The sequence below is a fragment of the Aulonocara sp. 'chitande type north' Nkhata Bay genome, linkage group LG12 (assembly GCF_057382095.1).
Source record: "Aulonocara sp. 'chitande type north' Nkhata Bay isolate Kocher_YH1m ecotype deep benthic linkage group LG12, A_spYH_male_GT1.1, whole genome shotgun sequence".
NCBI classification, from domain to species: Eukaryota; Metazoa; Chordata; class Actinopteri; order Cichliformes; family Cichlidae; genus Aulonocara; species Aulonocara sp. 'chitande type north' Nkhata Bay.
In genome coordinates this window covers 37027848-37054976 of record NC_141355.1, presented here as the reverse complement: position 1 = coordinate 37054976, position 27129 = coordinate 37027848, and the positions used below count along the sequence as shown (strand labels likewise).

General features: G+C 40.1%; 2 protein-coding genes and 1 long non-coding RNA gene across 6 annotated transcripts in view; 1 reads left to right on the top strand and 2 right to left on the bottom strand.

Moving 5' to 3' along the window:
• cfap299 (cilia and flagella associated protein 299) overlaps positions 1-8040 on the bottom strand; it is a 93783-nt gene extending 85743 nt beyond the window's left edge. For 2 of the 4 annotated variants that reach the window (XR_015131922.1, XM_086315468.1), the window contains exons 1-2: positions 7746-8033; positions 5450-5592 (exon numbers count right to left, since the gene is read on the bottom strand). Coding sequence is in view for 3 of the 4 variants with exons in the window: in XM_086315468.1 (XP_086171594.1) it covers positions 5450-5592; positions 7746-7853 (251 nt within the window). In the remaining variant the exon portion in view is untranslated. Of the gene's footprint in view, positions 1-5449; positions 5593-7745 lie in introns of all 4 variants that reach the window. The other 2 variants (XM_086315466.1, XM_086315467.1) reach the window with 2 other exon arrangements.
• LOC147318029 (uncharacterized) lies at positions 7967-16243 on the top strand. The gene is made up of 3 exons (XR_015131923.1): positions 7967-8125; positions 15792-15960; positions 16043-16243. It is a non-coding gene; the product is annotated as an uncharacterized LOC147318029 (long non-coding RNA).
• fgf5 (fibroblast growth factor 5) lies at positions 14517-27051 on the bottom strand. The gene is made up of 3 exons (XM_086315469.1): positions 26841-27051; positions 23240-23343; positions 14517-15177 (listed from the first exon to the last, which is right to left on the bottom strand). The coding sequence occupies exons 1-3, from the start codon at positions 27049-27051 to the stop codon at positions 14806-14808; spliced, it is 687 nt and encodes a 228-aa protein (XP_086171595.1). The 3' UTR covers positions 14517-14805.
• Between the last annotated feature and the right edge of the window lie 78 nt (positions 27052-27129).

Here is a 27129-nt window from a genome sequence, read left to right as displayed (position 1 = left end):
CACTTCTCCATGTTTCATTAGAGGTAAGCAAAGAGAGTAAAGAGAGTAAACAATGAGTGTTTGCAGATCAGTCTTCTGTGCAACTGCAGAAATCTGCGAACAACCGAAGCAATCACAAGGAGTGCTTTTTGTGTAGCACCCTCATTGCGACCAAGTTCACCTGGAAACAGACAGAATTCTCCAGCAGCCAATCAACTACTGGTTTGGGAATACACATTTTGTCCTAGCAACCAGTGGTTACCAGACGGTTGCTGACCAGTCTCAAGGCCTTTGTAACTGGGACCTAAATGAACAAAGTACTCTCTAAACCTTTGAAAAAAAAGTGAAGCCAATGCAGAAGTGTGGATGTTGGGCAGTACATTCTAATGCACAACATCAGGAAACTTCTGTGGTGGTAAAAGAAGTCTAACCATAAGTACCCAGTAACCATTTTCCAGCTGAATTTATGAGTTTATGTCAACTCTGACGTGACACCTGGTTTAAAATAAACAAGATGGCAATAGCCAAAACGCAGAAGGCTTGCTGACTCAAGCCTTCAAGCAAACTAATGGGTGACAGTACGGTCAACTTTACAATAGAAGCTCCTCCTTGCCTCCTTTTGCTCTCAAAGCTCTTACAAAAAAAAAAAAGAAAGAAGAGACAGTTGTTTGAAACACAGTCAACATATGAATCAACAGCTGAGAAGCTGATTATGCTGAATGAATCCTTTAAGAACACTTCATGGACAGGGAGATGGGTTTTTTTCCACGGTGACTACGGGACATAATCCATTCTAAGTGTTGTAAATCCAAGCTGACAACAGCTGCTGTCCTCTAAGAAGAAGCAAGCTAGAAATCTCTCAGAGCCGCTTAAAAACAAAAGCTTTTACAAAGATCAATCGTCCTTGGAGTATTCATTTAAAATCGGTCTGATTGGATAATGTGAAGAATCCAATTCTGTAGTCCAAACACTGTTAAGAGCTTACAAATATGATCACAGCCTTTGGAAACGGTTTCATGGATGTAGCTCTTGGAAAGGGAACAGACTACTGTGTGTATAACATCCCAATGTTCCAGTACAACATTTCCGTGGATCCTGTTGGGACAAGATGAAAGGCTTTGTGCCCTAATATCACTGTAACTGCAGGTGTGGAGGCTCCCATTTCACGAGTGTCACTGATGTTTAGGGGGCCATGGGGAGGGGGAACGACGAGACATCTGCACGTTTGGATAACCATCTGAGGGTTCAATCAAATTCAACACCTAGCAGGTAAATGTTTGGATACTCGTGTGTGTGTGTGTGTGTGTGTGTGTGTGTGTGTGTGTGTGTGTGTGTGTGTGTGTGTGTGTATATATGATGTTACCTGTCTGGCTTGTCATCAAAGTAGACACCACAAACACTTGGCTTTATCAAATATCTGTGTGATCACTATCCCGGGCAGTATATAGAGGACTTCAGTTTGTAGTTTTGGCTTATTTTTGTTAAGATTCTTTTTTATATCTAAATTTAAACAGACAAGGAGACCTTGTTCAAACAAAAGTCAGAGGATGTGAAGTTGATGAGCTGGTCTCATTTTCTCTGTCTTTTTAAAATAATATAAAGTGCTAAAAAAAATGCAGCCATGCAAATCAGAGCTATAAGGAAAAAAAATCTAATTTTACAACCTGTCAGGCTTTTATTAACAGTGCAGAACTTCTGCCAAAAATGCATTTCCTTTCCAACACATGGTTCATTCAGGAAGACAGAAATTGTGTCTCATAGCCACAGGGAGAATCTAAACGATATAGTGACCTATGATGCATAAATTAAAAAACAAAACAAAACATGACTCATATACAGTTGCGGTTCAAAAACAGTAAGTCTATGTCAACATAATAATTTTTCAGTTGATATCAGACAAAGTCAAGTTACTGCTTGCTTCATTTGTATTTTTTTTTTTTACAGATGAGGACAAAATTATTAGCCCCCCAATGAAGATTTCTTTTTCAGAAAAACCAAGAATTAGCAGGGTTAAAATTATTACCCCCCTGATGCTTATACTCAAGTGTGAATCCTTTTTGTTGAATAACAGCCTGCAGTCATTTATTGCAGTTTTCGACAAGTCTCTCAAACACGCCTCCTGAGCAAATCCATTCTTCTTTGGCAAATCTCTCAAGCTCCTCAACATTTGATGATCTTCTGGCATGGACCTTGGTCTTCAGTTCACCCCACAAATTTGCAATGGGATTTAAATCAGGGCTTTGTGCAAGCTGGTCAGTAACTTTAACTTTGGTCTTCTGGAGGGAGTGACATTCTCACTGTTGTGTTGGAGGATAAAGAAATGACCCAGAGCCAGTTTTGCTACTGACTGCTTGAGTTTTTCTTTCAGAATCCTTCTTTCTTCACGATTCCTTCCACCCTGACAGAATTCAAGGTGTTCCAGGCACACTTGAGCATCTCTACAGCGTTTCACTGTGAGGATGGTGTCCTTTGGGTTGTACATCTCTTCCTTCTTTCTCCAAATGTAAACATTGTCTCTGGGGTCAAAGAGCTCTAGTTTCACCTCATCTGACCAAAGGACAGACTTCCAGTATATATAATCTGTCTTCAGGTTGTCCTTAGCATACTTCAGTCTGGCTTGAAGGCATCTCTTTTGCAGAAGTGGAGTTGTTTTTTTTTTTTTTACTGTGCAGGGTGCCAATGATTGTCTCCTTTGAGACTACAATTTACAACTTGGCTAAGTAATTTAGTGTCTTGGCAGATGTTCTTGGGTCTTTAGACACATCTCTCACTTTTTTCCCCCAGTCGTTCAAATCTTTGCTTCCTACCTCTGCCAGACTGGTGCTGCACTGTGTGGCTCTCTTTGAATTTCTGATTATACTTCTCGCTTCAGTTCTTGACACTTGAAAACACTGTGATAAGTTTGTATATGCATTTTCTGCTGATTTCGTTTGTGTTTAACATGATGCTTTCTCAAGTGACATCTCAAACTCTTGCTGAAGTTTTGATACTACGTAAATTGGAGAAAAAAAATCCCTTAGTCTTAACTTGATTTTATAGATTAGAGCATTGCAAAATTAAAGAATATCATTGCATGCCAGCGGTTTGTGCTATGGCTAAAAATAGCTAACGATCCCTTATAACATTGGCCCTGGTATTTTTTTTGTCTGAAAGCAATCAGAAATAACAGAAATAATTGATGCTTTCTAAAGAAAGTATGTTTCAAAGTGCTATGTTAAAAATCTCTTGCTCTGTTAAAGAAGGACAAACATTTATTATTAATAGTGAGGGGCAAATACTTGTGTCCTCATGTGTAATTGTACCTGCACACCATCTCCATCATTTGAGAAAAACAAACTGGTACTTTCCTTCTGAACACTACTGCATGAATACACAGTGTGATTAAATGCAAGTAGCTTTATACTGATGAACACCTAGTCAGACTGGTGAGGTTCGAAATACTGACAACCATCATCTGCCACAAACAAAATTGCTGAGAGCTACAGTACTTTGTTTTGTTTTTAGAGTTTTGCTCAGTAACAGTCTAAAAGCTCCACCTGTTGTTGGTGTTAAGCAGAACTTACTGGTGAATGTGTAGATGTCTGCTGCCATGGATGCTGTGCCTTGGTGGTTTAGCCAAAATATATGTTGAACAAGGGTAGAATGGATCCAGCCAGAGACACCATGGATGGACAAAGCCACTTTGACATCACCTAAATTAATGTCTGGTTTAAAGCCTTAATAAAAACATGACCTTTATTCGGTTACTTATGGTTCGTATTAAATGGTAAATGGCCTGTATTTGTATAGCGCTTTACACATTCAGTCATCCACCCATTCACACACTGGTAATGGCAAGCTACATTGTAGCCACAGCCACCCTGGGGCACACTGACAGAGGCAAGGCTGCCGGACACTGGCGCCACTGACCACCACCAGTAGGCGGTAGGTGAAGTGTCTTGCCCAAGGACACAACGACCAAGACTGTTGGAGCCGGGGCTCGAACAGGCAACCTTCCGATTACAAGGCGAACTGCCAACTCTTGAGCCACGATCGCCCCAAAATTAAAAAACTAAAGGTTTGGTGCCAACATAAGGTTTTAAAAAGCTCTTTCCTTGTGGAAGTTTTAATTCTACTACCGTATCTGTCAAGATATGTGTAAAAACAACAGTAAGCTAACCCAACAGATGGAGCTTATGTCTAAGAAAAAAAAAAAAAAAAAAACAGTATATATAATAAATAATCCCTGTTCATACACTGGAGTACAGCCTGACTTTGCTAACGCAGCCAAACATCAAACAAGACACAGCGGTGGGTATTTGACTGTAATATATTTCTCTACTACTGAACAGTTGTTAATCACAGCGCAGTTCTTGCACCAACCTACATGTGCAGACCCGCCATCATCTGTTTTTCCCAGACTTCAAGTCTTGGCCCACTTGAAAAAGACGAATCAAGCTAAAATGCTGAGTCCGGCAAGTTGTTATTGAGCCAAGCTTTGGTCATTAGAAAGCTAAATAGCTCCTTGTTTCCTTTTGTGTGTTTAATCTTAGCTGGAGCGGGTATAATTTATTATACAGTGAACAAAATTTGGCTGGAACAAACACAGGATTAGCTAACCTGGTTGCGCTAATCTTAAACTTCTATAGAAGCCCGATCAGTTTACCCCTCTAAAGCTTTCTTGCACGCCGCTTCCTCTTGTTCCACCAGTCGTCTGCTGCTGGGCACCGTGTCTTCGGTAGCTGATCTGCTGAGCTCCGCTCTCAGTGTTCTTGGCAACACAGTTCTCTCGGAGGTTTGTACCCACTCACCCACGTTACATACTGCCAGAGCAGGCGTTGAAAGAGAAGCCGCTCGCCCTATTACAAGTCAGTGTACCATCAAAATGATTTTGAAGTTGTTATTTTAAAAAGAAAATAGTTACATATTATTGCTTTAACAAGGGATCAAAGTCCACCAGATGGAGCTTAGGTTTTCCTTCTCATTATGCACCCCTGCAAATCTGAAACGATGTGAAACACCCAACAGTAAAGACAAATAAATTTGCTTGACGTGAGCTGTGACACTGTTTACACAGAAAAGTTGGTACTTTGACAAAAATATGGCTCGGGATATAAGATCTGGTTAGGAATGGAAACAGCTCAAGCACAGAAACTGATTCACGGGGAGCCCCCTGGCTTCAACCGCAACTACAGAAAAAGACCCAAGGAAGAGACTGAGGATCACTCAACTAAAATATTATTCTTTCACACTAAATGAGAAGTGAATATAATGAACTACAGAACAGTAACTTTTTTTTCCCCTTTCCACTGTGACTGATTTTAAAATCCTCTGACCACATTCGGACTGTAAACAGCCTCATTTAATTTTTCAAATATAACCCAACCTCTTCTAGCATTTAACTGGTGCTTTGTGTGAATCTGTCTCTCCTGGTCAGTCGTAAGGACAACACCTCAGACAGCACAGTGGGGTCAGTGAGAAGTTAACTCACACTGGCCGGCTCCTGTCGTAGAAAGCGTTGCTCTTTGCAGCCTCTGCAGCCTGCACAGCTGCTTTCCTCTCCTCAAATTCCTCCCTGCTCAGGACCGTGCCCCTGTGGCCGTGTTCCACCAGCTTAAGGGCCAACTCCTTCTGCTTGAGATGAGAACAGAAGAAGAATCAGTGAAGAAGAGGGAGCATGCTTTACAGTCAAGGCTGGATATTGTCAGACGTTTGCAGTGCCGAATTTACAAATTGTGGCCTCTCAACTCACTAATCACCACAAGAGTACTGACAGATAAAACTTGAAATTTTCTCAGCTGGTTTTTAGGATTTACTTGTCACGCTTGTCTTTCGATTGAAAGGTGTCATTTCACTGCCCTGCCTAAAAGTATGGAAGCGATGACCTGCTCTCCGACACCACCACATTTTTAGTTTTATGGGTTCAGGATGATTTCATTCCTATTTCCAGATCTATTTCTGTTGTAAGTGTGAGCATTAATGTATGTCAGCAGGGATTTTTAGCTACATTATTCCGATCGTCACTTGCAAACCTGCTGTCATTAAAGCAAAGCCATAAAGTCATCATCTAAAAACCAAATCTCGCCGTCAAACCCAGTGGCTTGTTAGATCAAAGCTTCTGCCACATGTCCTCATACCCAAAATCCCAGCAGCCGGGCCTGTGTCCGCACCCAAGAGGAAAAGTTATATTTTCCTTCAGCTTTGATGTGGCTGACCAGAAATGAGTCTCAGACCTTTGCTGGTCCTAAAATTGGCCTGAAAATCCACTCAAACAGATGATTTGAGCGAACACACCAGGATCTACACTAATCAGCTAAGGTGGAAATCCCTTTGTAATATACGGCATTTCAGAGAGAAGACCGGAATAACATGATCTGTGATAAATGGGTTCATAATTAGTGGATTTATCCAGATTTGGCCCTTTTCAACACAACTACACATTCCAGATGACCTGGGCTGAGTGTGCTGTGTCACAACACAGGGAAGAATCTGAATGATTGACTGCAGCTGATTATCAGGTCAGATAGGCGTTGTTCTCTCAATGTGGACACAGGTGTTCAAACAATTCCGCAGCAGACACATAACTCATTAGCATGGGCGCTATCTGCTGGACGGATGCAGGACTGCTGATTTCTAAAGGGCAGGTTCATTTTCAACTTATTTAGCAGAATACGTGGCTCGAAAAACTTAAGAGACCAACATGAAAGAAAGAACAAATGCGATTTAGGGCCTTTTAAAGACATATGTTTGATAATATACAGCCTGAAAGCTACTTCTCCTAAGTCTTTCGTTCATCCCTGAAAAACATATGAAAATAACTAACCCTAACCTTAGCGGAAGATAATGGATGGATGGATTATAATTTCATATACAATAGTGCTACTTGTGCAAATAATCTGTGGTCTATAGCGAGCACAACACAACAATAACAACAACAACAAAATGTAATACAGCCCGTTGTACTGTCTGTGTGGCTTTGAAACGGTACGACTGCCATGTGATACGAGTAACTGTTTCTCTACTTTATCGCATGAACCAAGCAGACTGGAGTGATGATAGCTGCTTGTTAAATTCAGAGTTTAAACCACAGACTGAATATAAAGAGTTACTGGTTTTATTCTAAACCTTGGTATGACTACCACCTAGCGTTGAACTACTGAAATTACACCAACAAGTCAAATCTGCTTTTAATGAAACAAGCGAACTAAGTCCAATGCAGAAAAAATAACAGAGAGCAGTAACAAACAGATATTAACTTAAAACGATATTTACTGTCGATGAAAATAACACTTGATGTATAGTATATGCCACAAGCCAGACAAGTGTTTGTCAACTATGTTTGGTTGATCACAGGTAAACAGGTAAACACCTTGTAAAACACCCATGAAGTTATTTTCATATTTTTAAGAGTATATTTTTAATGTCGGGATAGTACGTAGCTAAAAATGGCCAATATTTGCATAAAGCGTGTAAAATTTATTTTCTTGCTTTGCACACCGGAGCGACATTAGATGAGCAACATACCAAGAGGCTAACGTACCAGAAGCAGGTGATGTGCTAGCAAGCTAATGAAGGCAGCTCAGACGGTTTTATACGTGGCGAATTGAAGGAGTCCTGGTAATTTTGGAGAGACTATGGTTATTTTTTAATAAAATTCACTGCTGTAGATTGATGAAGAAATTGTAGTGCAGTCAGTGCGGCTCTGAGGCGCAATGCCACAAAATAGCGGGGTGTAAGGAGTGATAGGTAGGATAAAAGTGCTTATAAAAGTTGTACTTTTTACTCACTTTAAAGTAAAACAGATCCAGTGGCGTGACTTTTGAGTCCAGGTAATCCTCGTAACATTTAAACTGTGTTAGAGAATCGTGAAAACGGCTGAATTTGCTGTACTCCATCTTCTGTGTGCGTGTGCGCTCGTGAGTATTGGAAAACGCTGCTATGGCAACCGCCTTACCGGCTTCTCATCAGACAGGAAGCGGAAGTTGACGACATCACGTTTAACCTTTATGTAAACCGGAATTCTTTGAGATCATTTTTATAAGAAGAACCGTGCAAGAAAATTACAATTCCTTCAGAAAAAATAGCAAAACACACAAGTAATGATTTTAGCTGTGAACAGGCGGGAGAAGCAGCTGCCCTGTAACGACGCACAGAATTCACCTGTGAGGTAAGGAAGGCGGGTTCCAGTCATTTATATTTTTTATTTTAGTGGTAGAAATAAAGAGCATTGTGTTACACAGTTTAATTTAAATACACCTAAAATATTTATAGAAATAAAATATCATTATATATAACTATAAAATATTTATATTTTTTTCTAATTGTTATAACTGTTAAATTATATATTATATATATTATAATATAAAATAAAATAATTAATAAAATAAAAGACAAAAAATTACAATTAAAAAATGGTCCACATAGGATGCAAACCAGCATCTCCTGATTTATTGGATCATAGGACATTCCATAGATAAAAAGGAATAAAAATATAGGCTTACCTGTCACCTAAGGGCCTGGAAACCAGATTTTAAAGTGCACACTGGACAGCTAATTGGATATAATATGATAGAGTTGGTAGATAATGCAGAGGAAGCAGCTTTTGTCCAAACTATCATCTTATAGACCCATTTCTGTAATATACTCACATATCTATATTATTGCTAATATATATTGTAATATATCTATATCACTAAAGCACTTCTGGATGGATGCAAACTGCATTTCGTTGCCCTGTACCTGTGCATGTGCAATGACAATAAAGTTGAATTCTAATTCTAATTCTAATTCTAATTATAGTGTGGAACATTTTTGAACCTAGACTTCCTAAACCTCCTAGATGCCCACAATACACTCTAAGAGAGCACATTATACACCCAGATACCCAATTAATTTTTGGATGTACTTTCAATTGAGACCATACAGTGAAGCTTGCAGCTCTTGAAAAACAGTCTGAAGCTCATCAACAGTCTGTCTTCAGGAAAAAGTAACTGCATAGACTGTTGTGTCATTTGTGAAACAAAGCACCAACAATAGAGGACCATCCATTGTTTTCTTATGTAGTTAGTTAGGGGTCTCAAGCCTATCCTGGCTGAGTTGGACAAAAGGTGCAAAGATACACTCTGGACAGTCGCCAGCTCACTTTTTCAAAAACAGGAAAAAAAAGAAAGAAAGTTTGTCTGGGTATTTATTTCCCCTGTGAGAAGCTTTTGTTGTAATAGCGTACGTGTTAAAGAGATTTGGATGTATGTATATAAGCATGGACTGTACAGTTTTACTGCAGAAGCTGTTACTCTCGGTCAACAGCAGCTGAGGAACCGAAGAGAACCCCGAAACCCTGAGCAGGTAGCAATGTAAACTGAGCTCCTACAATGTTTGTTGCAGAATTTTTTTGTTGTTGTGTCACAGGTCTTTTCTGCTCCTTGTGAAAAATATAGCCTACCAGTTTGGGAAGAGTCTCATTCTTCTTCTCGGGTCTTGGGTGAAAATCTAACGCCCACCGCAGAAAAAAAAGTGTTGGAAGTGTGAACTGTGTAGCTTTGTTTAACTGTGGCTGTGGCGAAGCTTTAAGATGTTGCTTTTGTAACTACATTCTACTGTAGCCTTATTTCAGACTGTGTCTTACTGTCTTTCTTCAAAAAATTTTTTTTACGAATGTTGAGTTTTCAGTGGCTTTATTTCAGCCTAGACACAAAGAAATGAGATGGGTCTATGATACATCCTGCCTAAGATGAAATGCATAGCTTTGTTTTTGATCATATTGTGACCTGTGACCTGCGATAATATCCCATCTATATCTACATCCCATCAGAGAAGCTCCTGCAGGTCCTCAGTAACACCGTTTTTCTATTTTAAACTAATGTGAGCTCAGTTGACGCATAAAAGTAGAATAGTGTCTCACACGACAAATTATCCTGTCTCGTGATGTCAGTCCCTAAATCCTGGCAAATCTACACAATTTGGCACCTTTTCTGACTATAAAATAGAGACGAAAACCTTCAGTGGGTATTTTCTCAGCTTCATGTGCAGAAATACTGTGACTCTTGGCTGTTATTATCATTTTTATTATCATTTTGTTTAATTTTGCCATCCAGCGTGAATTTTAATAGCTCTGCAGTGACGTCCATGGAAAGTGAAGTAACGATCAAAAATTTTCTTATGAATGGTCTCTCCTACAGCAGCCCTGTAACATATGACCTATATGCACGTATGCACACAGACAAATAAGACAAAAGGCAGCAGAGGCACAGTGGGTTAGTGAGCAAAGGAGGAGAGCTTTAACAACCTTCTAGATTAGCTTTGTCACGCAAGCTGCTTCTCATTTCTGAGGTCATAGAGTGTTTTCTTACTTAGAAATAAACCCTATTTAATTATTAACACTATTTTAAATAATAAATGTGAAACTTCTGCTGTTCTTATTCTGTGATGTACAGTTATTTTTTCTACACTTTGGTGAGCTTGATAAAATACACTCACCAAGTACTTTATTTTTAGAAGCATCAAATACTTAGTAGAACCTTTTTTTTGCTCATAAACAAGTTTCAGTTCCTGATGTCTTGGATTCATCAAAGTGTTGGCAGGAAGACATGATCAGCAATATTAAAGAGCAGGCCATAGCTGTGGCATTTAAACCATAATTTGAATCATGGCAGCCAAAGTGTACAGAATCAACCTTTTGGGGCCTCGATAAATAATTTCCATCTTCATAACAACTGTATTTGGGATTCTTTTTATAACTCACCCATGTTGATACTCCAAGTTCTACATAAATCCTGCCTTGAACTTGGAGAAGGCATTTGCCTGCATCTGGGGGCTGCAGCTCATGTGTATTGGGTATTGGGCAGTTGGGCTGCTTGGTGACTGTGTGTAGTCGTAGTGAGAGATTAGTTTGCATTTCCAGTAATAAGTCAAACTGATTGTCACTGATTTCGTTGAACCTTTTTCTGGATAGAGGTGGTGGAAGGTGTTGGGTTTGGTGGTCTCAGAATCTCATCTCCGCTACATGCAGATGAGATCATTCTGCTGGTTTTATTAAATGACTGCTTCTACCTTGTACAGGGGCAGTTTGCAGCGAAGTCTGAACCAGCTGGGATGAGAAATAGCAGCTCCAAGTCTGAGGCCATGGTTCTCAGGTGGAAAAGAGTGGAGTGCCCACTCCAAAGGTTGGGAGTGAGTTACAGCTCCAAATGCAGAGCATGGATGGATGGATGGTTTTTAAGGGCAGCAGCTCACAAATAATATAGCTTGCTTTGTACAGATTGCCCAAAATGTATCTTAGTTTGATGTGAATCTTAATTTTGAAATATAAATCTGTGTTTTGTTACTTTACCCACAAAGCTGTAACTGGCCAGCATCTACTGCTGGCCAGAACACAACAGGCATTTTTCAGATTTTGATTAAAGATTTGAAATAAAATTGATAATAACCACGTTATACAGCATGGACAGCATCATGATCTTTAAACTTTAGCACTGTGCCTGACCTTTGGCCTCATACCTCTTCACAGAAGACAGCAAGATTTGAGAAAAATTCTCTTTTAGTGATAGAGTGGCACAAAATGTGAATGAGGTCAAATGTTGGATCATTAGAGTGGGAGGAGGGATCCCACTGGTGTTCATATCTGAAAGGACAGGAAGATTGTTGGTAAGTAATCAGCGCTCAGGCCTGTTTTAGACTAAAGTAAAATCTGTCATGACCTCAGAGGATTTGGAGAACGTCAGCCAGCACAGACCTGTCAGCGCACACACACACCTGTCTTTCATTAGTCAGCCACAGACTTTTGCTGTGACAGATTGGTGACCTCATTAGGACTTAAGTGAAATATACTACACTCCCATATTTTACCGCAGATATCTAACTTTAACACACAAATTAGATAGAGCCTTCTCTCTGAACCTTCAAATCAGCATGTTTAACCACTTTCTGCATTTTCCCACTTAATGCAATTAAAAAACATATACATGTTGATATATATTTTTAATGGTATTATTACATAAAGATTTTTGTCGTACATACATTTTTATGAAAAAAACAATCTGGTAGAAAAAATATTGCTCTGGGATGCGATCACACAACGCAGTGGCAACACAGAGCATTGTAACAAGACACACAGCATCAAGAAACTACAGATTGCCATCTGCATAAATACAGTGTGGAAAATGCTTCATTCATGTGCTACATGCTTTTCATGAGAAACATCAGTTGTACAGCTGAACATCAACAGAAACACTGGCTAACACTGGGCTACAATGGCTTTATTCCACTGTAATAACCGGTGTAATAACTTTAACATATGAAGCTACATATTTTTTACTTCTCCTCTATGATCGTGTTCATATTCTGTTGCCATGTTCACCAACAATGTGTGTTCAATTGTAATTGGTAAAACTGAGGATGGATGTGGTTCAGGATGCAAAATGATAATTTGGTAATGCTTACGATTACAACAATATAATACAGCACATTTAAATTATTATACAGCTCTGAAGGATGTAAGTGTGAGTTTGACACTGACCTGATCATGTTTTGAAGATACAGTCAAGAGACTCACAGCAGTGCCTAAAATAATATATAGAATTCTGTTTATGGACACAAATTTCATCCTGTTTTCTCACCTACTTAAATACAGTTTGTTTATTTATCAACCTTCACTCATATCTGGGTAAATGTAGTTTTTTTTTAGGTGTAACGGCCAAAAAAGTCTCTGTTTGGTGGCAGGAGTGCTGAATGTGATTTCTTTGGTTTGGCGTATGAAATAAAACTACTTCATTGTTTGGGTTATAATAAAACTGCTGCCGCTGTCCGAGGTGTCTCACACATTAAAAAAACATTACTGTAGGCATAAAACTTTCCTACAATTGAAATACGTTAGTTTGAAGTTTTGTAAACCAAAAACCTCCATGTACGCAAACAAATAGAAATATTTCTTTTTTCTGTGAGACAGGGTGGCTTCATAACGTAAGATGAGACAATCTTATGTAAATGGCCTGTATTTATATAGCGCTTTTCTAGTCCCTAAGGACCCCAAAGCGCTTTACATATCCAGTCATCCACCCATTCACACACACATTCACACACTGGGTGATGGCAAGCTACAAAAAGTGCAAACTAAATCTAGAGCGTTCTGATACGCGTTTAAAACGTTTGCACTCACTGCTGTGTGCTCAAATAGTTTCGTCATAGATTAATATGCATTTTTTTTGCCAGTGGAGTAAATTCATGACACTGATTTCAAACAAGTGTTTTATAAAATGTGCAGCCGTCTCCAATAAGTCAAACAATTACATTAAAGACAATATTTGATTTTTAAACCAAACTCTGAGACATTCTGCGTTCCTCGCCACCAAGCTTTTCTTTTTCCCCTGAGATGTCCCGGTGCTCCTATGAGGTCATTGCCATCTGATACACCTACAGCTTGAACCTTCCTCTACACAAGCGGCGGCTCTTTCTTGGCATCTTTATCCCTGTGGTGACAGCGGTGTGCGCTCCTCCTGGGTGGAATGCTGGGAGGTCGTGACTCTGGATTTTTTGGGGGGACAGCCGGTTGCTAAAATGATAGTTTTGATGGACAGTTTTCTCCATGATCCCTCACAGCTGTCCAAGAAAAAAGAGGAGCCTCCAGAGAGCCAGTCCACGTTTTCTTGCTCATTATCACAAATCTGGTGTTCCTAAAAAGTTGGCCGGTGTGTATGTTCAGGCTGAATCACTGAGAGACATTGTTATATCTCAAAAAGTGGCTTGAAAATACAGATTACATCAAAAAGTGATCACAGCATGTGTGACTTAACCAACATGAAAATATTCATGACCTCATTATTTTTTAGTGTTTAAAGCTGAAATCCATTATCTGCTTTAGATGTGTCACCTCCCTGCTAATTTTAGACATAATATAAAACGTTACTTTTTCAGATCGGACTTTGAGATACGTTTTTTGGCCTAATGAAATTAGACGCAACATAATTTCATAAAATAATTGCAAATTTTAAATGATTTTCCTCTGAAATGACATGTTTTATTAGAAGAATAAAAGGCCCCCATACAAAGAATGTATGACTGAAAAGTCACAATGGTGTTTCGCCAGCTTCATTTGATCATCATTTTATTTATCATTTAACAAAACAAAACAAAATAACTATGTAGTCCTCACTCGAGTCATAATCAGTCATAGCATGTTGTCAAGCTGCGATACTGGCAGATCAGTTCGCAGCCTCAGCTTTTCCTTTCAAGTCACATCTGACTCAGTGAATCTCAGATCAGTTGTCATTGCTGTTCTGTGTGGAGGGTTCTTGGTACTGTCCTCCCTTACTTCTAGCTTTCCATATATGAACATAGAAAGATGAGGAGGCAGGCAACATTGCCTTATGCTTTCCACCTGGACACATGGATGGGTGGGGCAGTCTAGAACAGAAGCACGTGACCAAAAATACATTACTGCAGACAGAAATAATCTCCTATCCACCAGTGGTCCTGAACGAAATCGCTTTTGTTTAGCCAGGGGGGGTAGTGTCATTATTGCAAGATTAAGAGCATCATTCTTATTCTTGCAAGACAGCAGAACAAACTGAAAGTCTCTCTGTCAAATACTCCTCATCAAGAATATTTCTAATGTTATGGATTTCAGCTTCATCGGTATGTACACGGATGACGACGTAAAACGTGACAGAGCATCGTTAACTCAAACACAGCATCCAGCTATTGTCATAGCTTCAAAAAAGAAAAGCTCAGCAGTTGTACCTGTCAGCCCTTTGAGGTTTTTCACACAGTCTGTAGATACCTGGAATGCTTTGAATGTGATAAATAACCATTGTCAGTTTATGGGGTACGTCCATTTGTCCAATTTCTATAAACCTATCCAAACCTGTACTTGGGCCAGTACTTGACTTGCGTATGCCTCGGTGTGGTTCCTGCTTGGATGTTTGCCTTTGCCGCGGGTGGCTTTGGAGGTGGTGGGAGTGGGGTTTTCCTCCTCTCTTTGCTCCTGTCTGTGATGGTGAAGCCTTGCTCGCCCTTATCGTGCATGCTGACCCTGGGCAAGAAGTGGGTAGAGACATGTTGGGATTTGACCCGGGGGCTGGAGCCCATTTTAGCTTTCCCCCTCTTATTAAGGGCCACAAACCACTCGCGACCTGTCCTGTGGTTCCTGTGGATTACTGAGGCATAAGTGTTGTAGCTGTTCTCCTGGAAACGTTCCCTGAACTTACAGTCATCCGTGAACCGTTCCTACAAAAGAAAGGAAATGCAGGGTGTTAACAAGTATTATTCCGTGTCATTTTCTTGTATTTCTTTCTTGTTTTCTGAATAATTGAACCTTGCTGTATTTGCAAACAGTCCCAAGTCATTTTCACACACGTGATTCTTGATCTGTGCATATCCAAACATGTAATGTAACCTAAACTTGTTTACCTTGTGAGTGGACACAGAAAAAGTCATTACTAAATCTTTTAGCATTATTATTTTATTTCATTTTTTGCAAGATCATCTCACTTTCACATCAGCACATACACACAACTACTGTGAAAAGCTTCTGTGCTTTCTGTGACAAATTTCCTTTGCTGTGAGATTTTTGTCCTTTTCCTGCAAAACCGGAAATGCACACGTGAGGATTTACTGTTCATGTCGTGGTCTGGGTGGTTTTCCACAGCATCAGCTCCTCCCCACTGGGTGGAGTCTTTGTTGTTCCTCACCTGATGGCAATCGTACCAGCAGTATTTATGACCGGCGCACTCAACTGGTCTTCACCAGATTATCTGCCAACTTTAGTCATTTCTCGGCCTCACGTCCGTTCCTTGGTGACTCATCGTGTGTATTAACCGTATCTCTGTTTTTCTCGTCAGCCTCTGAAACCCACCTACCAAGCTCTCCTGGATACCAGTTTGCTGCCGCCGGTAATCCCTCTCCGTTTTGGAGCTGCCATTCTCTCCTGCCTGCCTCCCTGCATTGCATGCAGCACCCACCTGGACCTCTCCTGCCTCCCCCCTCCACGCAACCCCCACCTGCAAGCTTGTAAGACAGCTCAGTGTACTATCCTTAGATTCACTCGCAACCCTCTGTGGGATTCCCCTGACTGCTCTGTCCTCTGTTTCAGTGCCCTGGCCCGCCACAGTTTCCCCTGCCCAGTACCTGCACCCAGTTATCCCTGCCATCTAGTTATCATCACAGTATTTTTCTCTCGCCTCAGACATCTAGTTTATGTTCATTGATTCTAGTCTGCACTTTCTGTTAGCCTCTGAGCATTGTAAAATAAAATCTCTTTTCGTTACACCTCACCCCTGGCCTCCGGTTTTGAATCTGCACTTGAGTCCATCCCATGTCCACGGGCCACTGCGCCTGACAGTTCACCTACCAAACTCTACCTTCAGGTCCACTTACAGAAACCTGAACTGAACCTGGACCTGCACACACTATAAAAATAGCATGAATTTACATTTCTAATGAGACAGCTGGGTCATGCTTGTGCTGCAATAATTGCAACAGATGTGCAGAAGCATCAGATACTCCTTGGTGATGGGTTTAATAAGTCATCTACATCAGCGGTCCCCAACCCCCGGGCCTCGGACCGGTACCGGTCCGTGAGTCGTTTGGTACCAGGCCGCGAGAGTTGAGGCTCAGGTGTGAAATGTCTGGTTTTCAGGGTTTTTATCGGTTTCCAGCGTTATTTTGTTATCGTTTTTATCGTTAACTCGGTTTTCCTGAGTATTTTCACGTGTGTTATGAATAAATCTTCTTCTTTTTTGGTACCGGTACTAGTTTTATTTTGTTGTATTTATCCGCGACACCTTAAAGGCCGGTCCGTGAAAATATTGTTGGGCATAAACCGGTCCGTGGCGCAAAAAAGGTTGGGGACCCCTGATCTACATGATTTCATTATCACAGTCACACCTTCACTGACAGCAGCAAAGCCACAAAACTCAAAAGGCATCTGCTATTGAACTCATTCAGGAAGAACTTCAGAACGAAGACATGGGCCGGCGTTTTTATGATCATTCTTCTTCTTACAATTTAATCAGCAGAGTTATTGTATTTTTCTAAACTGTGTTGGATAAGATGGATTTTTCCTCATGTTGAAACAAAAGTTTTCATCCCACCCAGGTTCTCAAACAGAGGATGAGGAATGGGGCAGGTTTAAATCAGACTACTCGTGTATGAATAGTGCAGATAATATCAGCAAGTCTGCAAAGTAAAATCCTTAATGAATTATTACTAATAATCTAAATGATCCAAATATTATTCCCAAACACTGCTTAACATGCCTGCGATAGTTTGGTTATCCAAGAAGAACCATAAAGCTTAAAGTTTTCCAGATGGACCTGACGCACATAGTTGGACTGCATCAAAATTGTATTATTTGGGTCGCAGGTTTGATCAGACTTTGTCTACCAAAGTATTAGAAAGAGATGTAAAAATGTAACACTGGCATGCAGCACTGCATTCTGCACACGTGTCATGCACAGAGATGCAGATATTCATTGAATGTTCCCGTTTTGTGCCTAAATATATCTCGGGTGGGAAACTTTGACATGTACCCAGGGATGCCGGCTTTCTTGCTGCAGCATGACTTCCTTGTATAACCTCCTGCCATTCTGAAATAAAACAAACTGTTCTGCTTTGCTGAAGAGTGCAGCATAGCAGAAAATGATGCCATTACAGCGTTCGGTAAACATGCCAGTCACAGGAGAGTGCACTGCGGCCGCAGCAGAACAGCGCAAACCTTTAAGTTATTCAAAGTGACCGACTGTTTCTTTTAGTTGTTGTTTTTAAAGGACGATTTTAAGAAAAAAGTATAGAACTCCAGAGTCACAGCTGTGGGTGGACTGAAATGAAATGCTACATTTGAGCAACTTACCGTCTCTGGAACCAGTCAGGGAATTAGACGTTGGAAACAAATCCACTGGAGCGTGTATGAATGTACTCTCTCACACACACATGCAGGCACGTATACACACATAAGCATGCATACCAAGAAGAAGATTTGGCCCGTGCTGCGTTTCATAGGATTTAATAGCTGCAGCCAGATTCCAGAGATCTCATTGTAAAAATCATAATGCTTGTACAGCTGTTTAACCTGGCTCCTACCCTGCAGGATAGGTTACAGTCTTTTAAAGGGTCCGTTCCCATGATCCTTGATATATATACATGCATATATACATATATATATATATATCAAACATCTTGTAGAGACTCGGTACAAAGGTAAGACATAACACATCCTACATTTTTCCAACTAAATGCGCTGTGATTTTAAAATGATCCTTTACTGAAATATAGTGAAGCAAAGCATACAGCGTAGTTCAGTTTATTTAAATAAAAAACGAAACCTAAGTGTCAAAATGAGCTTTGGTGACTGTGGAGGCTGTTTGACTGCAACTGATTTCTTAACATTGTCATGGTCAAGAAACTAGTTTGTGTTGAATTGAACTTTGTGGCATGGCGAATGATCCTGATGGAAACAGGCGTCAGAAGATGAGTACACTGCTGTCATAAAGGATGGACGTGCTCAGGAACAATATTAATGTAGGCTGCGGCCTTTGAACATATTCATTTGATACCAAGTGTCCCAAGAAAAAAATCCACCATACCATTACATCACCACAAGCAGCCTGAACTGTTGATATAAGGCAGGACGGATCCATGCCGTCATATTGCATTCCAAATGTCACAGCAGAAACTGAGACTCATCAGACCAAGCAGCGTGGTCTTCTGGTGCTGTAGCCCGTCTCGCTCAGAGTTCAGTGTGCTGTGCATTCACAGATGTTCTTTGGTAGGCTTTCTTTTTTAACAAGTGGTTATCTGAGCTGCTGTTACCTTCCTATCACTTGGAAGTCTTTCTATTCTCCTCTGATCTCTGGCATGAATTATTTTCTCTTTTTTTACATAATTAACTTTGGGCTGTAGACATGTTTGTGTGGGATACTCTTAGTATTTCAGCACTTACAGAAATACTCAACCAACAACATGAAGTTGTAACTTAACTCACCTTTCTCTGAACCTGGTATATAACTTGACTGTACATGATACAGTTCCATTTATACAATCATTTGCATAAAAGGAGACCAGTTGTTACAAAGTAATACATTAGATTACTTTTTATTGTAACAAAGGATATAATGCATGAGTGTTTTAATTTAAACGATCAATTATTTAGTTACTTAATAGCTTCTCTGTTCTGTTTGTTAGGAAACAAGAAAAAAAAGACAAATCCTGACATATTTGTAATGCTTCTGTTTCCCTCTGACTCACACACACGATCCTGCTGTTGTGTTAGTCAGGTTATCTGATCTGATGGCAGAGATGTCATCAAAGGCCTGAACACCTGGCATTATTTTGTGCCTCAGTGATGATAAGTGTCTCCTGAAGGACTCTACTTCACATTTTGAAGTGCAGGCTGAGCACAGCTCCTGGTGGTGAGGCCTTTCTTTAATTAATTATTTCATTTGTGACAAATTAAAGTGATTAGTGGTATTTTCTGCCACTACACAGGCTTGCTTTTAGCTATGTATGTGTGTATCACTCTCTCTTTTATCTATAACCCCTCCCTCACTGTTTGTTTAACAAATGCTGGCGACCCTTTCACCTTTCAGAAGATTATGTTTGCGATAGCCTGCTGAGTAGGTCACGCAGAGCAATGTGCATCTGTCTCCTCGCCCATTATTCAGCGAATAAACTGCCACTGTGAAAACATCTAAACAGTAAATATGACAGACGATGCAACAGATACAGTTCAGCACGTCACCTGACACCCTGCCGCGAGGCCTGAGCCTGAGGCCCCCAAGGTTTTACATCCACCAAATCATCAAGGCAGTTAAATAGCACAGTGCAGCTGTAGTCACAGATTGGAGTTTAACTGTACAAATATTCCTCTGAAGGCAGAGCCGCTCTGGAGGCAAAAATACACTCCAACTGCAGGAAGCAACGAGACTATCAGAGTGCGAGGCATCTAACCAGCGAAGCTCTACTACAAAGAAAGAAAATATCAACTATATAAGCTGCAATGTGCACAAGAATGTAAGCGTAAAAGCCTGAGATCATCCTGCAGAGGCAGCAAAGTGTTGAAATGTGACAAGAAAAAATCTGAACTCCACCTATCAAGGCAGATGTCACTGAAAGTTTCAGAGTTATTTTACAGATAATAATATGCTATATATAGAAAATGGATCTGAAAGTGAGGCCAATGTTGAAGCGGCTTAAACATGCATTCCTTCAACTAACCAGCAGGAGGCAACTCTCATTTGTATAGATGTCTATGGCTTCTTGCTCTATTTCCTGGGGAGTTCATAAGGTCAGTCACTACTTTCAAGTCATAACGAACACATGAAATTTATCAGTATGACTCATGGTCCTCATTAGAGTTAAAAATGAGGTTAAAATAGTTAGAACTACATCGTTAGCCAATGACAGTGTACCCAGTGTAGTGTAAAAGGTTTTGTGGTCACACTCGTGATCTATGAGGTTATAAAACATGAATGTAGCTTCCAGAGTGGAAAAGAAGCCAGTGCAAATTGCATTAAACCAGAATTCTATGTTAAGGCCACCAGATTGCAATACCTACAGCTGCAGGAAGATTTCTGCTCCCGTACTCGTCTATGGGATAAAGGATTTCTGATTTGACCTCTGTTAACACTTTTTCCTGATGAGTTTATTGGGTCAAACACTCTCCAAAGTGTAGCTTTTGCTCAGAATTGAGGACCATCTGTGGCATATTTGACTTCACTTGTCAAGTGACTGTGAAAACACTCATCTCGAGGCCTCAAAATCAGAGACGGTATATCAAGAACACTTTTGTAGGGGCCCATAAATAATCCTTGGAAACATTAAGGTGTGATGCTTGGTCCATATAAACTAAAAAACACACAAAACCACCAACAGATTAGGATTACAGTGTCGGTGACCTCTGCATAGTATAAGCCATGCAGTTCATGGCATGGAGTTGTGGTACCAAGCAGAAAATCCCTGATCCAGTGATGATTGTAAGGTAAGGTTTAATTATTAAGCGCTTTTCGTAGACAGGCAGTCACAAGGCGCTGTACACAAAGGTTAAAATAAAGAAAACATTAAGTAATAAAATAGACAATATAAACAATGCAAAAGTATTGATTAAGTTTTTAACTGCTTTTTAAAGGTTTCCACAGTGTCAGCCAAACGCAGTTGTGGTGGTTCCACAGCCTTGGTGATTGTGTACTCAAGACTTCCAGAAGAACAAAATAATTATCTTTAGTTTGAGGCAATACCCAACAGCGCTATGTCACATTGTTTTCTCCTAATATCCAGCTGATGTAGTTTACATTGAAATCTTGTTTGCGAAGAACTGAGACCTCGAAAAAGTTTATTTCAGGGCTAATATAAGCTGGTTAACAAATCTCTGCTGGTGAATAGCACACAGTCACATGTGTATAATTTTAATAACAAGCTGTGGCTGAGAATCCACTTTGAGGGAAAACGCTGCATCGCTTCCCACTGACATGGTTTCATGAAACAATGCTGGGAGCTGAGGGGCCATAAATCGCTCAGCGTGAGCACCGCTGCAGCTCACAGACGCTCCGGCTCTCCGATTGTTGCTTGTCCAGCTGATTGTTTACTCAGCATATTGATTTTCAGTTCATGGCTCACTCCTCTTTATACTATCAGACGTCCCAGACTGGAATTAATCTGCTCTTCACATTAGCACATGCTAATCGGGAGCTGCTTCTATGTCTGTGCGTGCCAAGACTCCCGCTGATGACTCGTCAGTGCGGCTGGTTGTTGGCTGTCCGGCCTGCTCACGGCGGCAAGGCCAAGCTGCTGTGGGTAGATTTGGGCTTACTGTGTGTTTGGGGGAATTTGAAAATCTTCAAAACTGTGCCTACAGATTACAGCAGTGTGCCTTGACATGTTGATGTCAGATTTAGGGATTTTTGTTATGCAGCACAGATATAAAGCTGCACAAGCTAATAAATAAAACAAACAGAAAAGATTCTAATGAATAAATGCACCACGAGTCCAAACGATGTTTGATTCCAGCAGAAATCAGCATCATATCAGCAGAAAATAACCGTTAACAAATTCTGGTGCTGAGTTTATATGTTTGCAGGAAGTCTCAGAGCACGACGAGTGGTCAACAAAGACAATAAAAGTTTTTAGGTCTTTGCAGGTATGTTTTTATAAGACATTTGCCACTTTCATCCAGCTTTACACTTCTTGACAGACCCATTTCTAGCAGCAGCAGTCACCAGTGCACTACACTATATGCTACAGAGCGGCATATTCACTAACCAAACAAGGTGAGTGACTAACACTTGAGCATAATTACAAGTAGCAGGTATTTGTCTCCATATGTAGTTTGTTCTTAGAAAGCTAAAGCTAGCTATGTGTTAGCAAGCTGCTATAGTTAGCTAGTGCACTCACAAAGAATAATGGTGCTTTCTGAATAATGGATCATATACTCTGTCAAGATTTACAAGTTTAATACAGATCATTACCAAATGCTTTTACGCTCATTAGCATACCGAATGTCCCACTTCTTTCTTGTGTTAGCGTTTCATGTTTAATTGTCTGTATCCACGTCTTGTCCTCATGTTTTTCATTTAGGTAGCTTACAAAGACTTTAGTAGTATAGCACCAACAGTCATGACAATGCTCTATATATATTAGAAGGTAAAGACCCTACAATAATACACAAAAAATCCAACAATCTGACGACCCTCTATGACCAAGGGCTTGGCAAATGTGGGAAGGAAAAAAATCCCTTTTAACAGCAAGAAACCACCGGCAGAACCAGGCTCAGTGAAGGGCAGCTATCTGCCATGATCTGAGTGGCAAACTTAATTCTGAGTTTGGCACAAAAACTCAAACTACAAAAACTTATTAGTTACAGTTTTTGTAGCATCAACTATTATTTCACATGTCATCACTGCAAGTTACCAGATTTCACTTGGATTCCACACTCACCATATCCCTGCTAGTGTTCTGTGTAATCCACTTTAATAGTTTGTGGACGAATACACATTGTAATTACAGGTCTGCAGCTGGATGATAATGTTGATCAGTGTCTGCCTGATATGGAAAAAGGCAGCTTGCTAGCAATAATAATATGATGAACATACAATATATAAGCATATATGACAGTGTAAACATTAGTAAGGCCCTGACCTTTATAAATCCAAACTGCACATAACTAATTAATCATATTAAAAGCTGCTTAATTGGGCAACAACATTCCAGTCAGCACTTGCTTTGTGCCCCCTCAAGTATCCACACACTGTATGTGCTGAGTGAATTTAATAGTGTAGGAACTGAGTGGGATACTTACAGTTGCGTGCAGCCGTCCTCTTTTATTCATGGCCAGGAATCTGTTACTGTAGACCCCTTTGATACCGATGACCCCCTGAGAAACCGCAAAGAGCTCCAGGACACCTAAGAGGACAAACAACATGATCTGATGATTGACTGGTGACAGGATGTATTTTTACTCGTCTTGTGATTTTCTGTCTCTTGCTGCTCGTCCTCACTCCGAATAACAGACTTTGACATGATCTACTCTGCTGTCATGTCAGCGCTATTATCCTGTTCAGCTGCACCGTTGAGACTTATCTCTTAGTGGGCTCTTTAGTAGGCTTCTTTAGATCGCTAGTGTTTGCATGAATAGAAAAAAGGGAACACGGAGCAGTAGTTCTATCTTTAATTATTCCAAATCTCTATGACGAAAGATTTTTATGAGCTGTTTTGGAGGAATCAGTTGTTATGAGTAAGAACCAAACTGAGGGATACTGGTGTATAAAATATTTGGGGGCCACAGAAGAACACCTCCTGAGGCACAAACCTATCGCCACCATCGCCTCCTTCAGTGTTCATGGCGTGTTTAATGGCTGAACACTGAAGGACCAAATACCAAAGTTGCTTCATACAAAAATAATAAGCAAAACCATTTTATTATTAATGAAAACATTTTATGCAAACGTAAAAGTGTACCGTTAAAGTGTTACTATGAAGATGTGCAAAGTGTTTGTTATTTACATCAAATATACCATATGAAATGTTCTGAACAAATGCACGTGCCTAACTGGACATGCCACTGAACTGGACCACGTTTGGAGGATTGTCAGTGATTTGTAGTGCAGCTAGCTGACTACTTAAACAGACCATCCACAAAGTTATTCCTTTAGTTATGATTAGTAAATTAGTTTATCTTGCTAACAAAGCTTGATATTCTCCAAAAAGTTGATTCTGTTCATCTGGACGTAGCGTTTTGTGGGAGAAACGTTTCGTCACTCATCCAAGTTACTTAATCTCAGTGGTCATTGATCAGTGGGTTTTGATCAGTGGTTGTTGATCAGTGGTTATGATACTTTGCATAATTAAGATTAAGTTGCTGACCTCCCAGCCCATTGTTCCTTCAGTGGGCTGGTTTCAGTCATTATGCAAATGTACTGTTTATAAGATTTGGGGAAACCTGCAGTCAGCTGAGACTGAAGAAGTCACTCGGATGAGTGACGAAACGTTTCTCCCACAAAACGCTACGTCCAGATGAACGGAATCAACTTTTTGGAGATTTACTTTCCTGGATGATTGAGCATGCATCAAAAAGCTTGATATTGTTGATCCTATAATACCCTTGGTATCATATTTGATAAATACGTTTCTGAGACATGATCAGACATGATCAGTGCTCGCCATAATTTCAAAATGTTATGGACAAAATTCTTTTTTTTGTCTAAAATTAACATTGTTGTTAACAAAAAGTTGCCAAAAACACTCAATTGATACAAATGTGATACAAAACATATATAATAAAAATATAATAAAAAATATATCATACACAGCATGATATAGCAAAAAAAAGTGGATTTTGTTATAAGGGTTGATAAACATCTCAGTTCTAAAAAAATCTGAATTTTCTGGCTATTTTTTGATGGACTGGGTCTTACAGGGTTAAGTGATAGCATGTTGAACTAAACCTTACCTGTGCTGATGGCTTATGTGAGTATTTGAGCCATGAATAAACTTGGATAAATACACTTTTTTTCAATTAGAGGAACAACACACAGGCTCAGAGACTACTGCAGGGGAGAGTAATGACTGAATGCCATACAAAAGTATAGAGAAAACTTAAGCTTAATATGATTTATGAGGGAAATATAAACAGCAAGATTGTGTGAATGCAGCTGTGCTGATCTTTATGTAACTAAAATTTCAATCAGATTCTTTTTATGATAAAAAAAAAAAAAACTTTGAGAAAACTGTAAATTGTGGGGTGTGGGGCATAAATCCTTTTCTGCTTCTGAAGCGGTCAATGCCAGAAGAAGTCCCGGAACCTCTGCATTAAACAAAAGATTAAATATAATGAACTGTGAAACTAACTCCCCAAAAATGCACACACACTGTTGGACCCACACAGAAATAAATCAATAAATAAAGAACCGCTGTCCTGAAGCAGAAAGGTCTCGCATCCAAACTCGAATGTGAGCATTTGAGTTAAATCTAAGAGTTGAATCTGATGCTGCGTGATGGTAAAAGAATCTTCATATTACAAATCCAAGACGCCCAGTCTCCTGCTAGTCTGCTGCCCTGTCATTCAGGCTTCAAAACCACATGGCTGAAATCCATGTAACCTGACAACTCTTCTAAAGGGGACCATGAAATGGAGGCACAAGTGCACTTTCACGGTGAGCTTTTGCTGTTTCGTCAACGGATGAGCGATGAAGGATCTGATGGTGCAGTAAAAGCTGAAAATCTGATTTATGGCTTTAGTTTTGTGGCCTAGCTGACACAGGACTTCATAAACAGAGAGGTGGGACTTTTTGCATTTTGAAACAGCTAAATTTAACAGTTCATTTTCCCTTAAGGGTTTTTATTTAGATAAATGTTTACTGTCAAATTGCACATTACTTTGTGCTGTCACTTAGAAACTAGTGTTCATGGTCAACATCTACTTGAGTGTGAAGGAGTTTTTAATGTGAACAGATAGCTTTCAAAGTGCCAGGCATGCTCTAAAAGTCAGATTATTTAGTGAAACTGTGATGTTAGTCATCTCCCTTTAGAGGTGTAAATGAATTTGAAACAGGGGGAAATGGTTACACCTCAGACATTTCAAGTCATAATTCAATTTTCCAAATCTATAGGGGGATTTTTTTTAGTTCGTCCCTTCAGAAACACACAGGCAGCTGTAAGATTCATACCCAACCTATACATTTAACTATATTACTCTGTGATTCCTGAATTCTGTTATGCATTTATCAGCAACAACAAATATCAACTCGTTTGTTTGATCTTTTTCATTCATGATCATTAATATTTCAGAATTTCAGCTCTAAACAATCCAGCGTGCAGGATGACGCTTAAGTCGAATATCTGCACTGCAAACATCAGCGTTTGTTTGTGGTTCCAAAATCTCATTTCTCTTAAATCATCTGAAAATCAATTTCACTTTAATACTTGAGTCTGCAGCTCAAATCATTAACTTTGCAGGTACAACAAACAATAAACGTTTTAAAAGAAATCTGTTTTTTTGTGCATATTGTCGCGTTGTTGCGATTATGTCAGTCGTGCTGAGTCGCAGTCCAATACATCCTGTTGCACCTGTTACTTCTACAAATAGTCTACCTGCCAACATCCCCGGAGAGACACAAACAAGGCTCGTCAAACAGATGCCTGCTCAGATATTTCACAGGCTCGGGCAGCCTAAGTTTAGCAGCGCGCTCCTTACCGTCTTTATGTGTAAATCATTGTTCAAACTTGCAGGGATGGCAGTCAAAATAGACATCGCTGCAGACAGAACGGGGATCAATTGGAACAAACACAGGATCCAAGTGCGCATTCTCAGCGGGACGCACCGGATTCATCCACGCCTCAGACCTTCATAAATTAGTACTTAGGCTGCTTCGTGCACAGTGAGGCCGGACTGAATGACTTACTCAGCTGGTTGGGCTCATGGCTGCCGTTGACTCTACCGTCGGGATGAATCTGGAGATGGAAGCCGATGCCAACCCTACAGTAGAGTCTGCAAGTCCTGCGTCCCGAACGGATCCCCTCCTCCAGAAGTTGGCGCTCCAAAGAGTTGTGCTGAGCTCCCGCAGCGGTGCAAATCAAGTGAGCGAAGGTCAGAAGGTAAAGAGGAACATTCATTCTTTCAAAAAGGAGACACCCGCGAGGCCACTTCTAGCATTTTGGTCTCGCTCCTGAGATCTGAGCACCAGAAACCGT

Coding starts and splice junctions, on each gene's coding strand:
- fgf5 (XM_086315469.1), bottom strand. CDS start 27,051: ATGAATGTTCCTCTTTACCTTCTGACCTTCGCTCACTTGATTTGCACC. Junction 23,344..26,840: donor CCATGAGCCCAACCAGCTGA/GTAAGTCATTCA, acceptor TTGTCCTCTTAG/GTGTCCTGGAGCTCTTTGCG. Junction 15,178..23,239: donor GAGGACGGCTGCACGCAACT/GTAAGTATCCCA, acceptor TTTCTTTTGTAG/GAACGGTTCACGGATGACTG.